Raw genomic sequence first — 19,833 nt, 5'->3', positions numbered from 1 at the left:
TTGAGAAATAAATAATTTTGATTAATTAGTTTATAAATTGAATAAATATACAAGAGAAGAAACACCTGATTACTAACTACGTATCTATCTAAGCCGCCCCAGTTTCCTCTCTCTTCGATGTGGGGACCGAGGAATTATATAATATATGGGATATGTACTGTTTTTCATTCTAATCATAATTAGAAAGGTTTTTTTGAGTTACGTATAGCAACAGGTGCTTGATGATATTCCAATGTATCAATTTGTACCCTTTAACTCTATATTGTTCTTTCCTTCGTTCAGTTTTACTAGTTTCTCGCACGAAGAGCACATAGTCAGAGTTGCCGTTTTGGATAGTTGAATGCACAGAGGCGATGGTCCAACCTTAAGTGCACGTAGTTCCTGCAATTCCTTCTTCAATCTTTTGTTCTCATCGCTTAGATTTTGACACTGTTTTTTCAACCACTCACGGTCCACTTCTGTCTGCTTCAGTTTGGTCCTGAACAAAACTTCATTATTAATTATTATATTTAAACATATAAAATAACATCTCTCAAATTTAATGCACTCCGTAGGTCGATATAGTCAACACAATTAACAATTTATTAAATAAACAAAATAAAACCGTGGAAAACTGAAAACTCTCCCTTTTCTTTTCTCACTTTTCATCTCTACTCCCCTAAACATCGACCTTTGAAAAAACTCACATATCTGATGCAAAGCAATTCATCAAGATCAAACAAAGCTATATCAAAGAAACGGAAGCTATACACACACACACACACACACGTTAATTAACGTACCTTGCTCTTCTGTTCTGAAACCAAACTTCGACTTGTCTAGTCTTTAAATTCAATTGATCAGCCAGTGTTTGTTTTTGGACCTGCATGTGAAACCAAAACCAACGCATAAACCTCTCACCTTGAGGTACAAAATACAAGAACACAATTAACTGATAAATATGTATGACACAAATGATCATGTCTAGACAGCAAAATCATCATCAGTAGCGTTAGGTGTATGTGCCATACATATTAACCACTTGTGGCATGCAATTTAATAACGAAACAATCATAGAATTAATTTAAAACCCAACACATATAAAAGTTTTTGGATAAATATAAAAATCAGAAGGAGAAAAGGTGAATATACCGGATTAAGAGTGCTATGCAGTTTGAAGCTGTTCTCAAGCATGGATGATTGGTCCTTGGAAAGCCTGAGTTTTTTTCTGCATCCGTTGTTGTTGTTGTTGTTGCTGTTATCAGAATCAGTGCTCTCTACCTTATCATGATTCAAGTTAATGGCTTCCCCTTTTGGACAAAGCTCAAACGCTAAGTCTACCACGGGCCTGTTCTCTTTCTGCTTACCTTTTTTGGGGACATACCCTCCCATTCCAAGTCCCAAACATAGCCCAGTGATGCATTCTTCGGCGTCTTCCATTTCCAGAGGGAGAGAGATAGAGAGAAGGGGTTGGAGAATTGTATGATGAAGTATAGTCAAAAGGGAAAGTTGGATTTATGAAAGAGGTGGATTTAATACAGATTTTATTGTTGAGTTTGGTCTTGGTCTTAGAAATTCAATTTCAATGAGTTATTATATATGGCTACTTGGTTTCATTTTAGAAATATATAAAATTATTAATATAGAATAATTATGATACTAATGACGACTCCATATTAAATGTGACAATAAAAAATTGAAAATGAGTAAAAGCATGCAATAGGATTGTGACCCCTCTTAGGAAACCAATTTTTTTTCTTAATCATATACTATTATTTGAAAATTTTCTCTCTCTTTTTTTTTCTCTTTCTGCGAATTCCAACCCTGTTCGAGTCAGCTCATCGTATCTTTCCCAGCACTTTCCTATGATTTGCCTTGTCTTCACAGGTGGGTTCCAACATTCACGTTCATCGTACGTTGAAAAACTTTTATACTCTGCTGCTACACAAACTTTGTTTTACTACGGGATAAATTTTATATTCAAAATAATTCAACGTCAAGCAAATAATCAATATAAAATAAATATTTTTTATTTATTTATTTCAGTTAATAATCAATACTGAAACAATTGATATTGGATTGCTATATATTTTTCTGCGTGGGTTCAGAAATTATAATCCTACCAACCAATGTAAAATAATATTTGTTCCCATAGTTTTGTAATTGAAAACACGTAACTAACAAAATTGAACCAAAATAAAGGAAGAACGAACTGTGTAAATAATAAATCACGTAATGGGACTATTCATTAGTCTACGAGGGGCATTTTGGTAAAAGGATTGGCATTCATTTGGAGTTAATGGTGTGGCAACTGACAATTTGACATTAACTCTAACTAAAGAGATTATACTACACACATTTCTGAAACATAGTTAATGCATGCTTTAAAAACATCTTTACTATTCGTTTAAGTCTATGGCCTAAACTTTTGGTTTGAAATTAATATTTACTCCCATATTCTCTTTAATATAATATATTTACGTATATAAAAAAAACAATTAATTTAATTGATTCTGTTAAAATTTTAATGATTCTTAAGTAGAGAAGTTTGACAGGCGAGAGTAGCAAGAAATCTTAGTTTTGGGTGCTTCAAGTATGATCTAAGGTGAGTGATAACGGACTAACCTTGTGAGTGTGGTAGGGTGAAACTCATTGACAATGACTTTGCAAAGCGGTAGAGGTCACAGTAGAGGTCACCACAAGCAGTAGGGTGCTTCAAGATGTTTGCTTTGATTTATATGACACCTTATTCATATGAAATGTTTATAGTTTATGATGACTTTTCTTGTATCTAGCTTACCCTTGCTTTGTGTTATGTGTTGTTTATGATCACTTAAATTGTGTGAGCTTAGAGAGACACTATTTTAAGTTGTTTCAGCGAAAGATGAGGGCAGGGTAGATGAGTTGGTAGATAAATCTACAGAAATAAATCTATTGTATGTGGAAAGTTTGTTTTATACCTAGTTGTTCTTTTAGCATCCATGTAACCTTTCATTTAGGTAACTTTATATTATTAAAATGAGATATTACAAAAACTGTCATAAGTTTTTTTTTTTCTGTTTTTTATTTATTCATCGTATTTGTAAAGATATATTTAATTTTGTTAACAAATAAAAATTTACTTTACTTATCAATTTCATCAGTTTACAAATATTAGTAACTTATATTATAATATAAATAGTTAAAAAATACGATGCAATAACACATGTATTTCGACAAGTGGGAAATAATAAAGATAGGTAATGAATTTGAATTTAATAGAATAAGTATGGACAATTCGTAATTTTATAATAATAATAAATATTTTTTAATTTTAGTATAATAAAAATAAATTGCTTTTATTAATTTTATTTGAACTTAATAATTAGGGTAATTTAATACAAACACGAGTTGACTTTTAGTAATTGTTAATTACGTTTACTAATATTAAAGCTTCAAAGATTCCTTCAAAATTAACTCTGTATTAATGTAGAATTAAAGTTACTAAATACAAACATATATTCGTCTACCTTAACTAGAATTAAAGTTTTTATATTAAATTTATATTTTTTATACTAAAAACAAAATAACTATTTATCAAAAACTAAATAATCTCGTTATTTATTGTGAAAGAATATTAGAGTTCGATTACTGTAAAAACATTTCTAAGAAAAAGATTATTTTTGTTCTACAATTTTGTTTTTTTAGCACAGAGATAAGATGAAAAGGTAGCCAAAATTTAAGTGAGATTAAGTTGTATATATATTGAGTCAAAATTAGACTCATATCTAACTCAACTTAAATGACCAAAAATTGCAAAAATGTCGAATATTTTCTTGAGAAAGTCAAATGCTCTGTATGCAAGTGGTTAGAAAAAGATTAGATACTCAAATAATTGACAAATAATTCAATCGATTTACACCTGCCAGCATTAATTAGTGTGAATTATGATAGCTGATTAATTATATTGCATCTGTATTACATGATTTTTTTTATCAATAAAAATATTAATTTAATATATTTTTCACAAATATAAGTTTTATAAGAGTTATTTATATTTTCTACATATATATTTATATCAATGAGAATTTTTCTTTTCGATATCTATATTTTTTTAAAAAATTTATCATTTAAATAATTTTTTAAAATTAGAATAATTATTTAATTTAATTTTCTAATAATAAGTTTATTATTTTTTATTATCACAATGATCACTGATTTATATAATCAACGTCTTTAATTTTGAGAAATTTATATTTAAAAGAATCATACTAAAATAATATTTTTGATAAAAAAATTCGTTACATCTATTAAAGATTAGAGATTTTATTAGATGGTATTAATTTGGTAATTATTATAAGGTTGGATAGAAATCTAGCGTAAAGTCAAATGCGGAATATTAAAGATATATAGATATACGATGAAGATGGTGTTGTTATTCCTGAAAGCAAAGGCAAAGTGGTGTGGAAGGAAAACATTTATTTGTTTGTTCTGTCCGAGCCCACATGGGAAACGACTCTCCATAGATACTTCTAACTTTGCAACCACCATCTATCTAATCTAATCCATTTCTTAATTATTATTTCTACTATTTTAGGAATTTTTTTTAGATTAGTTTCATAATCAAATCATCAAATAATTCTTACTTTTATATATTTTCTATCCGTTTTGAGACATTAAAAACGATATTTTAAAATTTTGGAAAAAAAAAACAATATATAATACGAAAATTAATCATAAAATTATAGTTTCTTATAAAATTATTAAAATATGTTTCAAAATTAATTATGTGATAAATATAATTGTTATATCAAATAATTATTACAACACATGGTGATCACTCAGTTTAACACGATATACATATTAAAATTATTGATAGATAGATTATTTATCGTAATTTTAAGTAGATTTTTTGAAAATTATTTTATTATTTTGAATTTATTTATTTTTTAATGAATTAATATTGTAATTTTCATAAATTAACAATAATGCTGTCACAATAATAACACATGAATTAAATGTTATCTGTCAAAACTTATTTGTTGATAAAAGTAATAGGTGACATGACAAATGTTACTCAAACATTAGAGTAATGTCGTTACCACAAATTTGACGAAATAATTATATTGATCAATCAAAAAGTATTGAAAGCATTTAAAATAATAAGAAAAATAAAAAAATCACAATTTTGAGATAAAAAACTAAAAAATAATATCAAACCTAATTTAGACACTAAAACGGTTTAAAATTTTACTGAGAAACTAAAAGGTACAAGAGATTAACACTTATAAAAAAATAATTAAAGAAATAAAAATGTTTTATATGAAAATGTTATTAATGACTAATAGTTAGTATGATTATATCATTATTAAATTAGATTATTTTTAATGTCATTTTTCAATTAGTAATAACTCTGAATTGTTAGTTTAAAAACTTTTTAGCTTAATAACACAACCTAAACTTATGAGAAGTAACAATAAAGAATTTTTTGTAATGGACAAAAGCTTGATGGAGTAATGTCGCATGAAGATAGAAGGTATACTGGTCATAAACTTTTTTATTTGGAGTATTAGAAAATAAACATCGGTTAATTTGTGCCAAAAATTGCGGTAAGAAAAAAGATGGAAGTGTTATTTGAAATCATTGTACATAAAATGTTTATAAGTGACTTTTTAAGTTTAGGCTTAAAACTTATTTTGGTCTCTATTTTCGTAATTTTTGTTCAAGATGATCCTGGACTTTTTTTAGCATTGAAAGTGATTCTAATTTTTGTTCAATTTAATTATTTTTCTACGTCTACATTGTTAATGACACAGTGTCCATGTGAGTCATCAGTGAATGACATGACCCATTTTTTCTGACGTGGTTGTTCATGGTCTGTTCCCACCGCATCATCTTCAACCTCTCACCACTAGATTATCATGGTATCCTTCAATCGTCATTAATGATTCGTCATTCTTGCACCTTCCATCTTTGTCAATCACCACATAGTAACACAAAGTCACAATAAGTCACCATTGTTCGAAATCGCAACCTACATCAGAATGCTTCAAATCGAAAAAGAAATCAAAACCACAAAATTGCGAGCACCCCAAATTGCAAATTACATCTCGAACCCACAATCCCAAATTGCAATGCCAGTTCTCACCACCATAGATCTCCATTTCCAAACCGCGATAAAACCTAACTACATTCACACACAACGTCCTTTGTCATCTTCTCTAGCACGAGCAATCTACGAATCGAAAAAAAATCAGACCAGAAAATCCTAAATCGCGAGTTTGAAGTTTCGTAGCTTCACTAGAGAAGACCACCACAAAAGTCGTGTCTCCTCCACGCACCTGCAATGTAGAACCACAATGAACCACCGCGAAATAACAACCTACAAATCAAAAACCCAAACTAGAAAACCCTAATTGCTTCACTATCATGAGAAACTAGAAAACGCTAATTGTTTCACTACTATGGAAAACCAGAAAACCATAATTGTTTCACTGTCATAGACAATTACATCAGACAAAATGTTTAGTCACATCGTTTACTAAGGCTCACATGGACATTGTGTAGTTAACTATTTAAATTTTGTTAGCAAAAAGATTAAATTAAACAAAAATTAAAAAAAAAAGAAACCACATAAAACATCGAAGATCACTCTGAATAAAAATTATAAAAATAAAAACTAAAATAAATATTAAGCCAAAACTCCTTGGAGAGAAAGTTACATTTTCAAAATACTTTAATTTATTATATATAGAGAGAGGTATATATATATATATGTATATATGTATATATGTATATATGTATATATGTATATATGTATATATGTATATATGTATATATGTATATATGTATATATGTATATATGTATATATGTATATATGTATATATGTATATATGTATATATGTATATATGTATATATGTATATATATATATATATGTATGTATGTAGGTATAGACAAAGCTAAAATAAGAAAAAAAAAAGTAGATGTGTATGTGAAAGAAATATGTAAGCTCATATATATAGGTATAGATAGTTATAGATGTATATATATTTTGTATATAGATAATAATTAATTTTTTATTAATTCTTATACTATGATATTTATAAGGCTTAATTACCTACTTAGTCCCCATGTTAGGAGGTAATTTTCTGTTTAGTACCAAGTTTTAAAAATGTAGGCATTTGGTACCTATGTTTTGAAATTTGTATCAATTCAATCCTATCCAGTTAACGGCGTTATAATTGATGCGAGAAATTAAGGACGTTAATGATAGCCTGGGTGGAATAGCTATCAAATGTTTGAATGCATCTTCATTAACGTCCTTAATTTCTCGCATCAATTATAACGCCGTTAACTGGATAGGATTGAATTGATACAAATTTCAAAACATAGGTACCAAATGCCTACATTTTTAAAACCGGGTACTAAACAGAAAATTACCTCCTAACATGAGGACTAAGTAGGTAATTAAGCCTATTTATAATAACCATTTGTAAAAAATACATGCTGCCTACAATATTTATTTATTTTATTATCATGACAAAAAAAATAATTTTTATAATAATTATTAAAAAAATATAAAATAAAATTATAATTTTATTATAAGTAATTAATTTAATTTTAAAATATTTACACTAAAAATAAATTATTATAAGATTATAGCAAAAACTAATCCTTTTCACTAAAAGGTATATACTATATTATTTATAGTATTTTTTTTACATTAAATTTTGAGATATTATATCATATTTTTAATATTACACTTTTGTTAACGAGTATATTAATTCATATAATTGAAATATAATGTTCTCTATTTAGAAGTATAAAATTTTACTTTATTTTAAATTTATAACTGAAAAGTATTTTTAAACATAACACAGGATAAATAATAAAATACATAGTATAAAACATATAATAATTAAAATTAAAATATAATGTTACAAAAATCTAAAATTAACACATCTACGTTTACTATTTTATACTAATCAGTTATTTGAATCTATTGTTTTATACTTGTCAATTTTGCTATCAACTTGCTGGTAGTAGTTTTTTGATATCTTTGAGCTAACTTTTGAACTAATCTTAGGAAAAATACCTTTAATGACAGTTTTGAATTTTAACAGAAAATAATTTCAAAGTTCAAGATTGTCAAATTTTTATTTCTGAACTGAAACTTTATTTTAAAAAGGTGTTTATATAGATTAAAAATGTATTAAATTCTATTTTAATCATTATCTAATAATATCAAATAATAAAATAGAAAGAAAAAGTGTTACAAAGAATTGTAGTTATGCATATTGGCAAGTACAATTTGAAAATGCACATTAGTGTTGAAAATTTTATATTTGAAAATTTGTATGTGGTAGTGCTGCCTAACTGGCTGGTACCTACTCTCATCAAAACGTGTTGTTTTACTGTCAAAAATTCAAAATATGCATATAATGTCAATTAAATTTTATGCCAACCTTTTCAAATTTTATAATTTGTGATTAGTCTACTTGCGGATCAAGTTAATTTTACAGGATACAATATTCATCGAAAACATAAACGTATAATAATTCTAATTACTTAATAATTTCTTGTCCTAAATCTTGCTGAAAGGATTAAGCATAATAACTCTTTTAAATCAATATATTAATTATTGCGATTCAACTAACTATTTATTTTTTCCATGAATAATCAACTGATTCAGTATCTTTAGTGGAGCTGTTACCAACTCGAGTTTCAAAAGTATAGCTGTAGCTTCATTATTTCCTAAAATTTATTGCTAATCTTATAACTTTATTTCAAAATTTTCATTGAAAGTACTGATAACATAAAAATGGATCATTCAAATATTAAAGATCAATAAGTTGTAAACATGATGTAGATTCTCCTGAGCACCATGATAACAAAAATTACCACCTGAAGGAGTTTTTCATACTAAGTGTGTTAAGACATTAGATATTTATAGTTTAAAGATTAAAGAGAACATAAATTAAGTATTTCATGCTACAGTTAGTGTCAAATTGATGGCCTATATCATTAGGCAAAAATTTCGAAAACCTAATTGACAAAGCCATGGTACATGCCATATTCTAGTGAATAACAGCTGACAACATTTCAATGATTTTAACACTTTAACTCCATTTCAATGATTTTAACACTTTAACTCCTTGCTAATAGTCCCAGCACAGGAACGTTGAAGACGCTATAACTATAATATTTCTGCCAAATGATACACTAATGGTGTTATAAAAGTAGGTGATGTTTCGGTACTCAGTCCATGTTAGGTAACAGACTCTTAATCTGGTCCATGTGGTGTAGACCCAAATTGTACAACTCATGTCTCCAAGTTTCAATTTTCACTTATAAAGTTGCCTTCCAAAGCTTACGTTCCACTGGTTGTGGATTACATATATCCCTCTGGGGATGGATATACCTAGACATAAACTTTTGTGTCAATCTTTACATACATGATATACTTAAATTGATGATGTGTGAACATTTTCTTAAAGACAAAGTACATTCATTTGCTTGAGCTCTTGGGTTAATTTGGTTCTTGGACTTACATTTGTTTTGATGAAACTAAACGAATGACCAAAGCAAAGTATTCGTTTCTATAATTAGTCAGAAAGGTTAGAATTGACATGTTGGACACTGGACACTCATCTTCCTGAAAAGGAAATGAAGCACTCGATCCTCTTGAAAATGAAATGAAGCTAAGTTCAAACACAGCCATGGTAAAGCAATCATTGTCGATAAAAAAAGACTACTGGTTATTTGTAATTTAAAAGGAGAAAAAAGAAGTGATTAGTTTGAAGGAAATGGAGGGAGAAGTTTGTACATAAGTTTATTGCAAGGGACATGAGACTAAGTGGAAGTGAAAAATGTAGAGGTTAGTTGAAATGGTGGAGTATATACCCTGAAGCGATAAACCCAAAAAAACGAAGACAGTCATGTTGCAACAAAGAGGTTGGTCCAATGTACAACAAGAAGGAGACGAAATGATAGGAGATTCAGAGTTGATTGAGTAGGCCTTGACTAAATTACTGCAACCAACAAGTGCCTTGGGATGCCTACAAAATCTGCAAGATATTGAGAAAGGGTAAGATATCATAGAAAGATAGCAGCCAAAGGATGACATATCACAACCAGTCTTTATTGTTGAGGACAAAACATGAGTTGATGATGTTACAGTGTGGTTTCATTTGGCATGAGACATACACGTGAACTAAACATCTCTTCTTTCTTCACTAAGGAGGAGAACGTCAAAAAATTCAAATTGCAAAAGGAAGAGAATAGGCCTCTTTCACTATTTTAATGTCATGAGAGAGAGAGAGAGAATAAGAGTAGTCCAACATAAGCACTAGAACCGTGGGCACGTAGGTTTAAACATGTTTCCTCATCTCCCAGATCAATAATTGCATACACTTTCTCCTTCTCTCTCCCCCCATCACTTCCTTCTTCTGACAATACATGCACTTCCATGCTCTTCTATATAAAATGTTTCAAGTGACCAATCTTCCTTATTTTCAATTTTCAGATTGATTACATAATGAGTTCTTCAATCTTCCTTCTATGCTGCCTTCTCGTATTCTCTTTATATTCCCTCTCCCAACACACAGGCTACTCTCTAGATGCTACCACAACACGCAAGTTGAGCATGCCAGCCTCACTCCACGATCACAAAACACAGGTACGTTTTTCCTCTAACTAAATCTACAGGACACATTCCTAAAAGGCATAAACCAAGCTTTCATCTACAAGTTTTATCCCTTTTCCTTCTACTACTACTCATAAAAATATGCTCTTGCATTTGTTTTCTCATTGTTTCAACTCATTCCTGGTACTTGGCAGTATAAAATGCAGGGAGTTGATAAGGCAACGGAAAGTACCTCAGTAAACGAAGATTCCACGATACCAGATTATATCGGCAACAGTTATGGTCCCCATGATCTTGTCTATCATATAGATTACCACGGAGTAACAACTCATCCAACTCCTAAACATCCCAAACCATAGTCTTGCAACTTTAGTTTTGCATCACAAGAGATTTTATTCATATATGTATTCTGGTTCTTATCATCAATATATAAATGAAATGCGTTGTGTGCGAGAGAAAAAAAAAGTTTTGTTTACATACATACTTAAGCTGATTACATGATGCATTATTATATTGCTTGTGTAGTTTGCCCAATACATTGTTGCACAAAACTTGTAAGCCACAGCCTACAGTAACTGCTAAGACACTATTGCATTTTGATATCAGATCAGCCATTCCACCAGATGAAAATGATCTCATACATTCTACGCAGAAGCAGTAAAGTTAAACACAAATAAAACAGTAGTTTTATAATTTATCATGAAGTGAAATCATTCCATTAATATATTGCTTTCTGGTACTTCTATATTTCTGGAGCAGCATCCTGTGACTAGTTACAACTTCTTCAAATACCACCTCACTACAAAACCTTGACTTCACATTCAGAAAAAGAGCTTCTAATTTATCCTTGTGTTGGGCACACAAAGAAAGTATATCTTCACTCGTGAAAGATTTATTGGTGTTGTATTCACTGTTGGTTTCTTTTTCCATACAAAAAACCCAAAGCCATCGGATTTGCTGGAATGGATCTTCATTTTTGCGAACAGCAACCTCTATGCTGCTTATGACTTCCATGAATCTAGATTCAGTACAGATTTTATCAATTAAGTAGAAAAAAGTGTTCCTCTGACTCTGAAAAAGACTTTCATAAACAACTGGCGGCAAGGAAACTGCAGCAGTCAAGCATGCTTTCCTAAAGCAAGGATCCAAATTGCTAATGATCCCAATGGCAACATGTAATAGATTCACAGACACTAGAACAAGTTTTTGAGACAAAATATTTGAGCCATCATAAAACAGTCTTTTCTGGTTTTCACTCCAGTGGTGAAGTGCAAAATGAGCTACTCCTCCCCACCTGTTTCATGACAAAAACACAACGAGTTAACTAAGATATTTAGACCATCAAAGATAACAAGCTTCATGGCTACAATATTTTGAACCCTAAAGTAGCAAGAGAAATCTTTCATTTGTAATGTGATGCCGTTTGCATCATTAACAGAGTGCACAGAGCCACGGACAAAAATCTGCAAGATTTCTAATATGATTGATAGTAAGCTCTCAACTCAATATTTATCAAACCAAGTTTCTTATTCTTTTTAATCACAGAATTGAACGTTAAAATAAGGGTTTAGATCATTGCAGTTCTTTGAGAACTGCACCGGATTGTCATCCACAGTGCTTATAGTCTCTTCAATCTTTTTCAAGTAATCAATATGGGGCACAAATATAACCTAAAATCCAGCAATCACGCACAATCAAAGGAAAAGGAAATTTTAAATAAATTAGGAAAATAATCATGAATAAATAGGAAGACCTAATGATTAAATGATCTTCCCAAAGAAAAGAAATCAAGTAATAACATATCTCATATCAACCAAACATAGTAAATCCCACTTTCAATCTTCATGTGGTATAGAGGACAGACCAACCAGAAGATGAAAGGTTGAAAAATTGAATACTCATCCTTATCAATAGAGTAATAATTCACATAGGCATCATTATTACATAAAATACTAGAAAAAATGGTCCATGAACCAGCTTTCCAAAGACATGTGTCTAAAAGCCTGCCCATATGTCCTGCAGACTTGTCTAATTTTAATAATTGATTTTAGTGTGGGTCATTCCACATGCATTGCTTCAGTCTTCTGCTTCAGAAACAACATCTATCACATAATTTTTAATCAGTCAATATAGAGCAATATACATCTTCAACTTGAAGGAACAAAAAATAACTAATAAAGAAAATAAATGCATTCATAATACTTAACATCAATGGAAATCATGAGAATTAATTGCTAAGGAACAAGAGGTGTTAGATGATGTTGCTGCAAGCAATATTTTGTGATGTTACAACAGACCAAACTCTGAAAGTGTTAGTGGTTCAATCAATATTCAATAGGTTGTCCTGTGCTCCTGTAGAATTTGATAACTAACCGATGGAACTTAAGGTCAGGAGCAAAACAGCAACACTTACTTAAAAACACAAATAGTATAAATATTTAATATCAGTAATCTCTTTATTGCATATTTAAATAAAACTAGAAAAATAATTAATTTATGGGGAAATAGCTGGCCCCTCCCCATGGATGTAGGCCCATGCTTATCGCCATTGTTATCGGACGGAATGGCCTACTGGTTCCATTTAGTCAAAGATGGACCCGATTTGACTGGACAGGAATGATAGCATCAAGATCTGACCACTACTATAACGGCTTATTGATTCAGAATTTTTTAAAACAAGCATGTTTGCCAACGAAAGTGGACCAGGACTGTTAAATGTATAATTGTTGATGTAGACAATGTTTTTCTTTTTCAGAACGAAACTTCTAATTTCCCATTGAAAAAAGATAAAGAATCGACAATGATATTATCAAGTATTACTGAAATCATATGTTGTATCATATAATTTGATCACTATAAGCATTAAAAACATCAATTAACAGCACCTGTATATCAACAGAACAGACACATTATATTTGACGGTACAAATATGACATTCATCCATGGGCATGGGAGATTGCATGTGAGCCATTTTCTTCCTAGCATCAAACCTACTGGACTAGAGAATGGTGATACAGGAGTTTGTTACAACATAATAAACTGAACTAAGCTCAATTCTAGTAACAACTCTCTGACAGTAGATACAATGAACTATTGAAGTGGCCAGAGAAAAAGAGAAAATATAAAATCACACCATATGGAGGAAATTGCGGCAGGTATAAAAGAAATATCTAAGATGCAGCAATAACTTTGGAAGGATTACCTCTATGTTTCCGCTATCCTATTTTTGCAGTAATTTTTTTTCATGATTTTCTATTTTGAAAAGTAGTACTTTGAAAACAAATTCAAGCTATCAACCAGATTCATAATCCTTGGAAACATACATCATCCTCATTTTTACTGTCAGTCATTCACCATGTGTTTGTTTTCCATTCACTGCTAATGGGAGATACCCATTGGTCACAGGCCACTTGATCCAACCGCTAATTCCTGGCATAGGCCTCCTTCCTCTGGTGGATGCACATAAGTGCTTGAATATCTAGATGTAGACCATCTAACTTATTAGAAAAAGGGCCTATATATATGTTCAACAGAAAATGTTTCTGCTAAATTATTCTCTTGGGTTTTATCCATAATTTTTGCATAAGGAATTCTTCTTTGATTCAGATTTCAGATTCTATGCTTATATTTGTGACTTGTGAGTTATTTGCCTTTTCTATTTGAAGTTCTCACATTTAAATGGATGCATCAGTCATCACGAAATAAAGTGGAGTATACCTAATCAACGTTCTATACAGCTTGATTTTGCGTACTTGCACTCTACATCCTGAGAAGCTGGGATTTAACCAATAGATAAGTATAACTGTGTGTGTACCTATAGCTTATCTGTTATTGGAAATATATGCTTTAAAGTTTTGTTTTACATACAAATAATGCACGTGACATCATGCAATTATGGCATAGTTGTGCAAACGCTATGCTACATGAGACGTGTAAAATGATATATCTTCCTTTTTTTACTCAAATATGTTTTTCCCTACCACAACTGCATTCCTTTAATGGAATACAAGAGAAAGGGGCAGGTATAGATTTAACATTATGATAGCAGAGCTCTGATTAAACAAGTGTATTTTAGGAGAAAGTAGTTGGGCCACAACTGGATGGGTCCGTCTAAGGGTAGTTTTTTGTTATAAACCGTAAATCTGTTACAATAAAAGGGTTCAATGGGATACTTCGGAGGATTCTTGAGAATTAGAAAGTTGTAAGGAGCAGAGCAAACCTCTCAAAATATCTAGAACTTGCGCCATTCTGAGAGAGATATTCCCCACTAATCAATAAAGAATTAGATTTCCTTCTCTCTTTGTCAAGAATTCTATCAATTGGTATATAAAACAGTTGATCTGGGAATTGCAGGTGTAAGTTGTGGCAGATTCTTGGAGTTTTCTTGCTCAGAAATTGGTGGACTCATCATGGTGTCAAACAAAGAACTTGAATTAAAAATGGAGATGCAGCAACGTCATGATGAGGAACAACACCTGGACAAGCAGTGGTTTGAAGTGATGGAGAAGGGAATGGAATATTTAAAAAATGATGAAAAAATTGACATCATAGAAGAAACAATGGATACACAAGTGGACATGTGCAGCTGGCTGGACCTTCAAATATGGCTGGCCTCACACCCTAAAAGGCTCTTAAATTATGAGGAAATCTTGGTAACCAACAAGTAACTGTCCTTATAGACAGTGGTGCCACTCAATATTTTGTCTCACAGACCCTAGTGAAAAACATGAGGGTCCCTATTTAAAAACCTCTACTTATTGGGTTACGTTAGGAGATGGCTATAAGGAGAGGAGAAGGGGATGTGCTCTGAAATGAAGCTTCAATTACAAGGACTAGAGATTCAGCAAAACTTTTATTTGTTTGACTTACATGGAGTGATAGTGTTCAGGTTGGAACGGTTAGAGGAATTGCCGGAGATCAAAGCCAACTTCAATGAGCTCATAAAGAAGTGGTGCTTAGAGGGGATCCATCTCTCTAGAGGATTCTGTTTCAGTTCAAGCAATGGTAAAAACGATGGAGTTACAGCACAGGTGTTTAATGAATTGTTTCTATGGCCGAATAAAAAAAAGCAACCATAGGAGCCATGTCCAGAGACTGTGTAGCAGTTGTTGCAGGAGTTTGCAGAGGTTTTTGAGGAGCCTCAATGGCTGTCTCCTACAAGACAAAATCATGCCATTACCTTGAAGGAAGGAGCTTAAATTCTAAACCTGAGACCATACAGGTATCCACACTGAGAAAACTGAAACTGAGAAACTAGTCAGTCAGATGTTGCATGCAGGAATCATTAGACTGAGCATTCTCAAGTCCTATCATTTTGGTACAAAAGAAGGATGGAAGTTGGTAATTTTGTATTGCTTGCAAATAGTCTTAATACTATGACTATTCCTGATAAACCCCCCTACACTGGTGATAGATTTGTTACATGATGAATTAGTAGGGGAAACCATTTTTTCCAAGTTCGGCCTTAAATTACGATACCACCAAATTTGGCCTTAAGAAGGCACCTACTTTTTAATCCTTTGTGCACGACGTGTTGAGTCCATTTTTGAGGAAATTTTCATTCACTAGGCCAGACATTGCCTTTTCTGAGTCTAGTAAGCCAATTCACGCACCAACAAAAGGAGACTCATTTACAAGCAACTCTTAGAATTATTCAGTATTTAAAAAGGACTCCAAGAAGACGGGTTTTATTTAAATGAAACAATAGTGCAAGTCTTGAAGCATATATAGATGCAGATTATGCAGGGTTAGTTGTGGATACAAGATCAACTGCTAGCTAGATATTGCACCTTTCTTGGTGGAAACCCAGTGACTTAGAGGAGAAAAAAACAAAATGTAGTAGTGAGATCAAGTGCTGAAACAGAATTTCAAGTTATGGCCCAAAGAATATGTGAACTTCTATGGCTGAAGATAATATTGAAAGAAGTGGGATGAACCAATGAGGTCATATTGCCATAATAAATCTGCGAGTTGTATAACTCAACCTGGTGCAACATGATAGAATTAAATATATTGAGGTGGACAAACATTTTATCAATGAAAAGCTAGACAGTGGCTGGATTAGCATCCCATGTGTTCACTAAAAATCATATTGCAATAATAAATCTGCGAGTAGTATAGCTCACAAACCAGTGTGACATGATAGAATTAAACATATTGAGGTGGACAAACATTTTATCAAGGAAAAGCTAGACAGTGGCTTGATTAGCATCCCATGTGTCCACTCAAAATCAACTTGTAGACATACTCACCAAAGGGCTAAATTGCATTCACTTTAAAAGAATTATATCCAAGCTCGGATCAAAGAACACTTACTCACCAGTTTAAGGGGAAGTGTCAAAACCATGTTGCTCATTATGTATTTTAGGAAGTTTTTTTATTTTATCCTTTCTGTAATTTTATTCTTTATTAGAGTTGCATCTTGCTATTAAAGCAAGGATAATGTATTTAAAGACAACCATATAATTACCGGGATTTGTTTCCTTAGAATTAGCTCTTTATATTTACAACTACTATTAATTAATAGGACTAATGGCCTCGTAATTGAAATACAAAAGAAATATATTATTCTTTCTAAATTTGAGAGAACGCATTGCATGAACATTTGGGCCACTCTACCACCAGTACTGATTGAGGAATTGGAGTTAAAACCCCAACCAGAAGATGTGTTAGCTATTAGGTATGGAGATCAATGTGCAACAGAAAGTTCCTCTTCACCGCGAGGATCTTCCTTCCTGTGAGGATTCATGCGAACAATTTGTAGCCATCCAGAACAGCTTTCCCTCATTTCCCCTTGAGGACCAGGTAAAAACCTTGGGAGAGTATTGATAGCAGCCTTGTGATTAAGCAAGTGTATTTTAGGAGGTAGCTTGATGCCCAATTAAGGGTAGTTTTCTGTCAAGCTGCAAATCTGTTAATGGGATACTGTTGAGGGACTTTCTAAGAATTAGAAAGTTGAAAGGAGTTGACCAGACCTCTCAAAATATCAGAAACTCGTGTGATTCTCATTGGTAGATATCCCCTATTAATCAATAAGTAATTACCTTTACTTTACTTCTATCTTTGTCAAGAGTTCTATCATCTTACCACATGACATACGACCATCAGCTAGTTAAATATTGTCAATTTCATTACATGAAGGAAACAACAAATAACAGAATTTATAACCACAATGTTAAATAAAAAAGACAAAAGGAACAGAAAAAGAAAATGATAAAATGAAATAATATATAGAAGGCCATAATAAAATTAATAAAGTTGTAGCAGCAAATGAACAAAGGAAGCTTTATAAAAAAGTTAATGTATTTGAAACAATAAAAGGTTAGTTGAAGTTAACTTTTACTTACTCAAAAGGAGGTTCAACCTCAATACTAAGGGTAAGGTGCAATGAGAACCCAGGAGAACCATCACCAACACCAGATTCTGTACATGCTTTGTGCGGAAAACCTCTGGGAATGTATAATATATCACCTTCCCTGAGAATGAACTCTCGTCTACCAGCTTTTGTATAGTCAACAACAGAACCAAGTAAATTATCATACAAGCGAGGTAACAGCTGACTGGGTGGAGAGTATACAGTCCACTGCTTGGAACCAAAAATCTGGCATACAAATACACAGTGGTCATCAAAGTGACAAGCCAAACCCTGGGAATTAGGGGGGGTTAAGTACAAGTTAGCACCAACTGAAGGTTGACCAAACATAAGTGCCAAAGTATCTGCAATAGCCGAAATGCTCTGATATCGAAACTCCAGACCACGCAGAGCAACAGTATACCCCTCGTTATATGCTTCCCCACATTTTAAGATCTCATGAAAAGTAAAGTACTGAGGTTCCTTAACGCAGCTTGAGTTAAAGTCCCGAAAGTAATGCATTTCTTTTGTTGATTGCCTCTCTGTTTTGACAACACGTATATCCTGCTGGTAGACTATAGGGCAGCCAAGTTTACCTTTTGCCTCATCCAGAAAATTAAGTATGTTTTGTTCATCTGAGGCAATAGGAAAACAAGCCACTAATCCTTGAAGAATTGAGGAAAGAAGAGAAGGAACGCTCCCTTTCCAGCTCAAAGACTGAACAAATGCACCAAACATATCATGCATGTCTGGATCCCTCATGGTCCTCGCCAGCAGAAAAGGGGAAACCTCCCAGTAATTTGATATAAAATCTTTAAAACTAGTATCACTCGCACCAAAAAGACCTCTTTGAACCACTTCAAAAGACAAAGGGCCAGTAAGTTGAGAAGCATTAATGGAGAGCCTAAAGATGCATTCTGCAAGATTACTAACTGTAATGCTACTCTTACAAAGATGCCCTTGTTCATTCCACTTCCCAGCACCTTTGATCACCTCTTGATCACTCACTCTCACCCTTATCTGTTTCAAAATTACCAGAAATGCTCCAGAAAGACTTTGTGGGATACCCTGTAGCTGCTCAGCTTCACAGGCATTGATAAGAACAACAGTTGCAGTGAGAAAAACCAGTGACAGTTTATCTTCCTTAATCCCAATCTTAAGAGAGCAAAAACTTCCATCCCCCTCAGACCATAAACAGACGCATTCCAAACCATTGAAAATCTGAAGAAACACAAACCTAAGTAATGTCAATTCAATTGTGCAGTCACCCATCACATGCTTAATTTAATAAACTTGAAAGAAAAAAAAAAGTAAAACGACGCACGGCGTAAATGCTTACATCAATTTGTTCAACGCAGAAAAATTGAGCAATTGTCGTCGGGCGCAGGTGGTAGTGGAAAAGTCTAAAATGGCATTGCAGGCAGATAACAAAACCTTCCTCTTGCGACTGCGCAACAGCGAGATTAGTCCCTTGACGGTTTCAGAATCAGAAGCGATTTCCTCGTTGGCGTCGAAGGAAACGAGCGAGGCGGCGCCGATAATGTCTGCAGCGAGGCACACGATTTCCACCCGCGTGGAGCGGAGTAGGGTTGGGAGCAACGCCAAAGTGGACGTCAGCGAGGTCTGCGAGATGAGAACCGAACGGCGAAGTTTGAATAAGCATTTGTTGATGAAGATAACAGAGTTGGGTCTGCTGCAGAGTGATGCGAGTAACTGAGCGAAAATGGCATTGGCATCCGAGGAACGAGGACGGTGAAGTTCACGCGCCGAGGGTTTTTCGTTCCTTTTTCTCTTAATTCTATGATTCTTCTTCTTCTCCATTCTTCTCGCCGACGGACAGAACCGTTTGTTACTTTTTACTTTCATTTTTTTTAAT

The 19,833-nt window shown here is 32.5% G+C and overlaps 3 protein-coding genes across 3 annotated transcripts; 1 reads left to right on the top strand and 2 right to left on the bottom strand.

The window, feature by feature from the left end:
- On the bottom strand, window positions 1-1,539 carry LOC124823581 (homeobox-leucine zipper protein HAT22-like). The gene is made up of 3 exons (XM_047295820.2): window positions 1,132-1,539; window positions 783-862; window positions 1-478 (listed from the first exon to the last, which is right to left on the bottom strand). The coding sequence occupies exons 1-3, from the start codon at window positions 1,417-1,419 to the stop codon at window positions 238-240; spliced, it is 609 nt and encodes a 202-aa protein (XP_047151776.1). The 5' UTR covers window positions 1,420-1,539; the 3' UTR covers window positions 1-237.
- Window positions 1,540-10,474: 8,935 nt separating this feature from the next.
- Window positions 10,475-11,085, top strand: LOC124823694 (uncharacterized; the record flags this gene model as incomplete). The annotated part of the gene is made up of 2 exons (XM_088105323.1): window positions 10,475-10,639; window positions 10,801-11,085. Coding segments are annotated over 2 exons (330 nt in total), but the record flags the coding sequence as incomplete, so codon positions are not given.
- On the bottom strand, window positions 11,064-19,819 carry LOC124823687 (uncharacterized). Its single transcript, XM_047295960.2, has 3 exons — window positions 19,297-19,819; window positions 17,953-19,194; window positions 11,064-11,900 (listed from the first exon to the last, which is right to left on the bottom strand). The coding sequence occupies exons 1-3, from the start codon at window positions 19,776-19,778 to the stop codon at window positions 11,294-11,296; spliced, it is 2,331 nt and encodes a 776-aa protein (XP_047151916.2). The 5' UTR covers window positions 19,779-19,819; the 3' UTR covers window positions 11,064-11,293.
- Between the last annotated feature and the right edge of the window lie 14 nt (window positions 19,820-19,833).

The sequence above is a fragment of the Vigna umbellata genome, chromosome 1, assembly GCF_029865625.1.
Source record: "Vigna umbellata cultivar VRB3 chromosome 1, Vumbellata_1.0, whole genome shotgun sequence".
NCBI lineage: Eukaryota > Viridiplantae > Streptophyta > Magnoliopsida > Fabales > Fabaceae > Vigna > Vigna umbellata.
The sequence above is the reverse complement of the archived record's forward strand: the minus strand, read 5'-3'. Positions and strand labels throughout refer to the sequence as shown.

Excerpts from the sequence above, each read along its gene's own strand:
- LOC124823581 (XM_047295820.2), bottom strand. The coding sequence starts at position 1,419 with ATGGAAGACGCCGAAGAATGCATCACTGGGCTATGTTTGGGACTTGGA. Across the intron at positions 863-1,131 it reads TGCATAGCACTCTTAATCCG|GTCCAAAAACAAACACTGGC; the intron begins GTATATTCACCT and ends TTTCACATGCAG. Across the intron at positions 479-782 it reads TTTCAGAACAGAAGAGCAAG|GACCAAACTGAAGCAGACAG; the intron begins GTACGTTAATTA and ends AGTTTTGTTCAG.
- LOC124823687 (XM_047295960.2), bottom strand. The coding sequence starts at position 19,778 with ATGGAGAAGAAGAAGAATCATAGAATTAAGAGAAAAAGGAACGAAAAA. Across the intron at positions 19,195-19,296 it reads TCTGCGTTGAACAAATTGAT|GTTTGTGTTTCTTCAGATTT; the intron begins GTAAGCATTTAC and ends GACATTACTTAG. Across the intron at positions 11,901-17,952 it reads GAGGTTGAACCTCCTTTTGA|GTGGGGAGGAGTAGCTCATT; the intron begins GTAAGTAAAAGT and ends GTCATGAAACAG.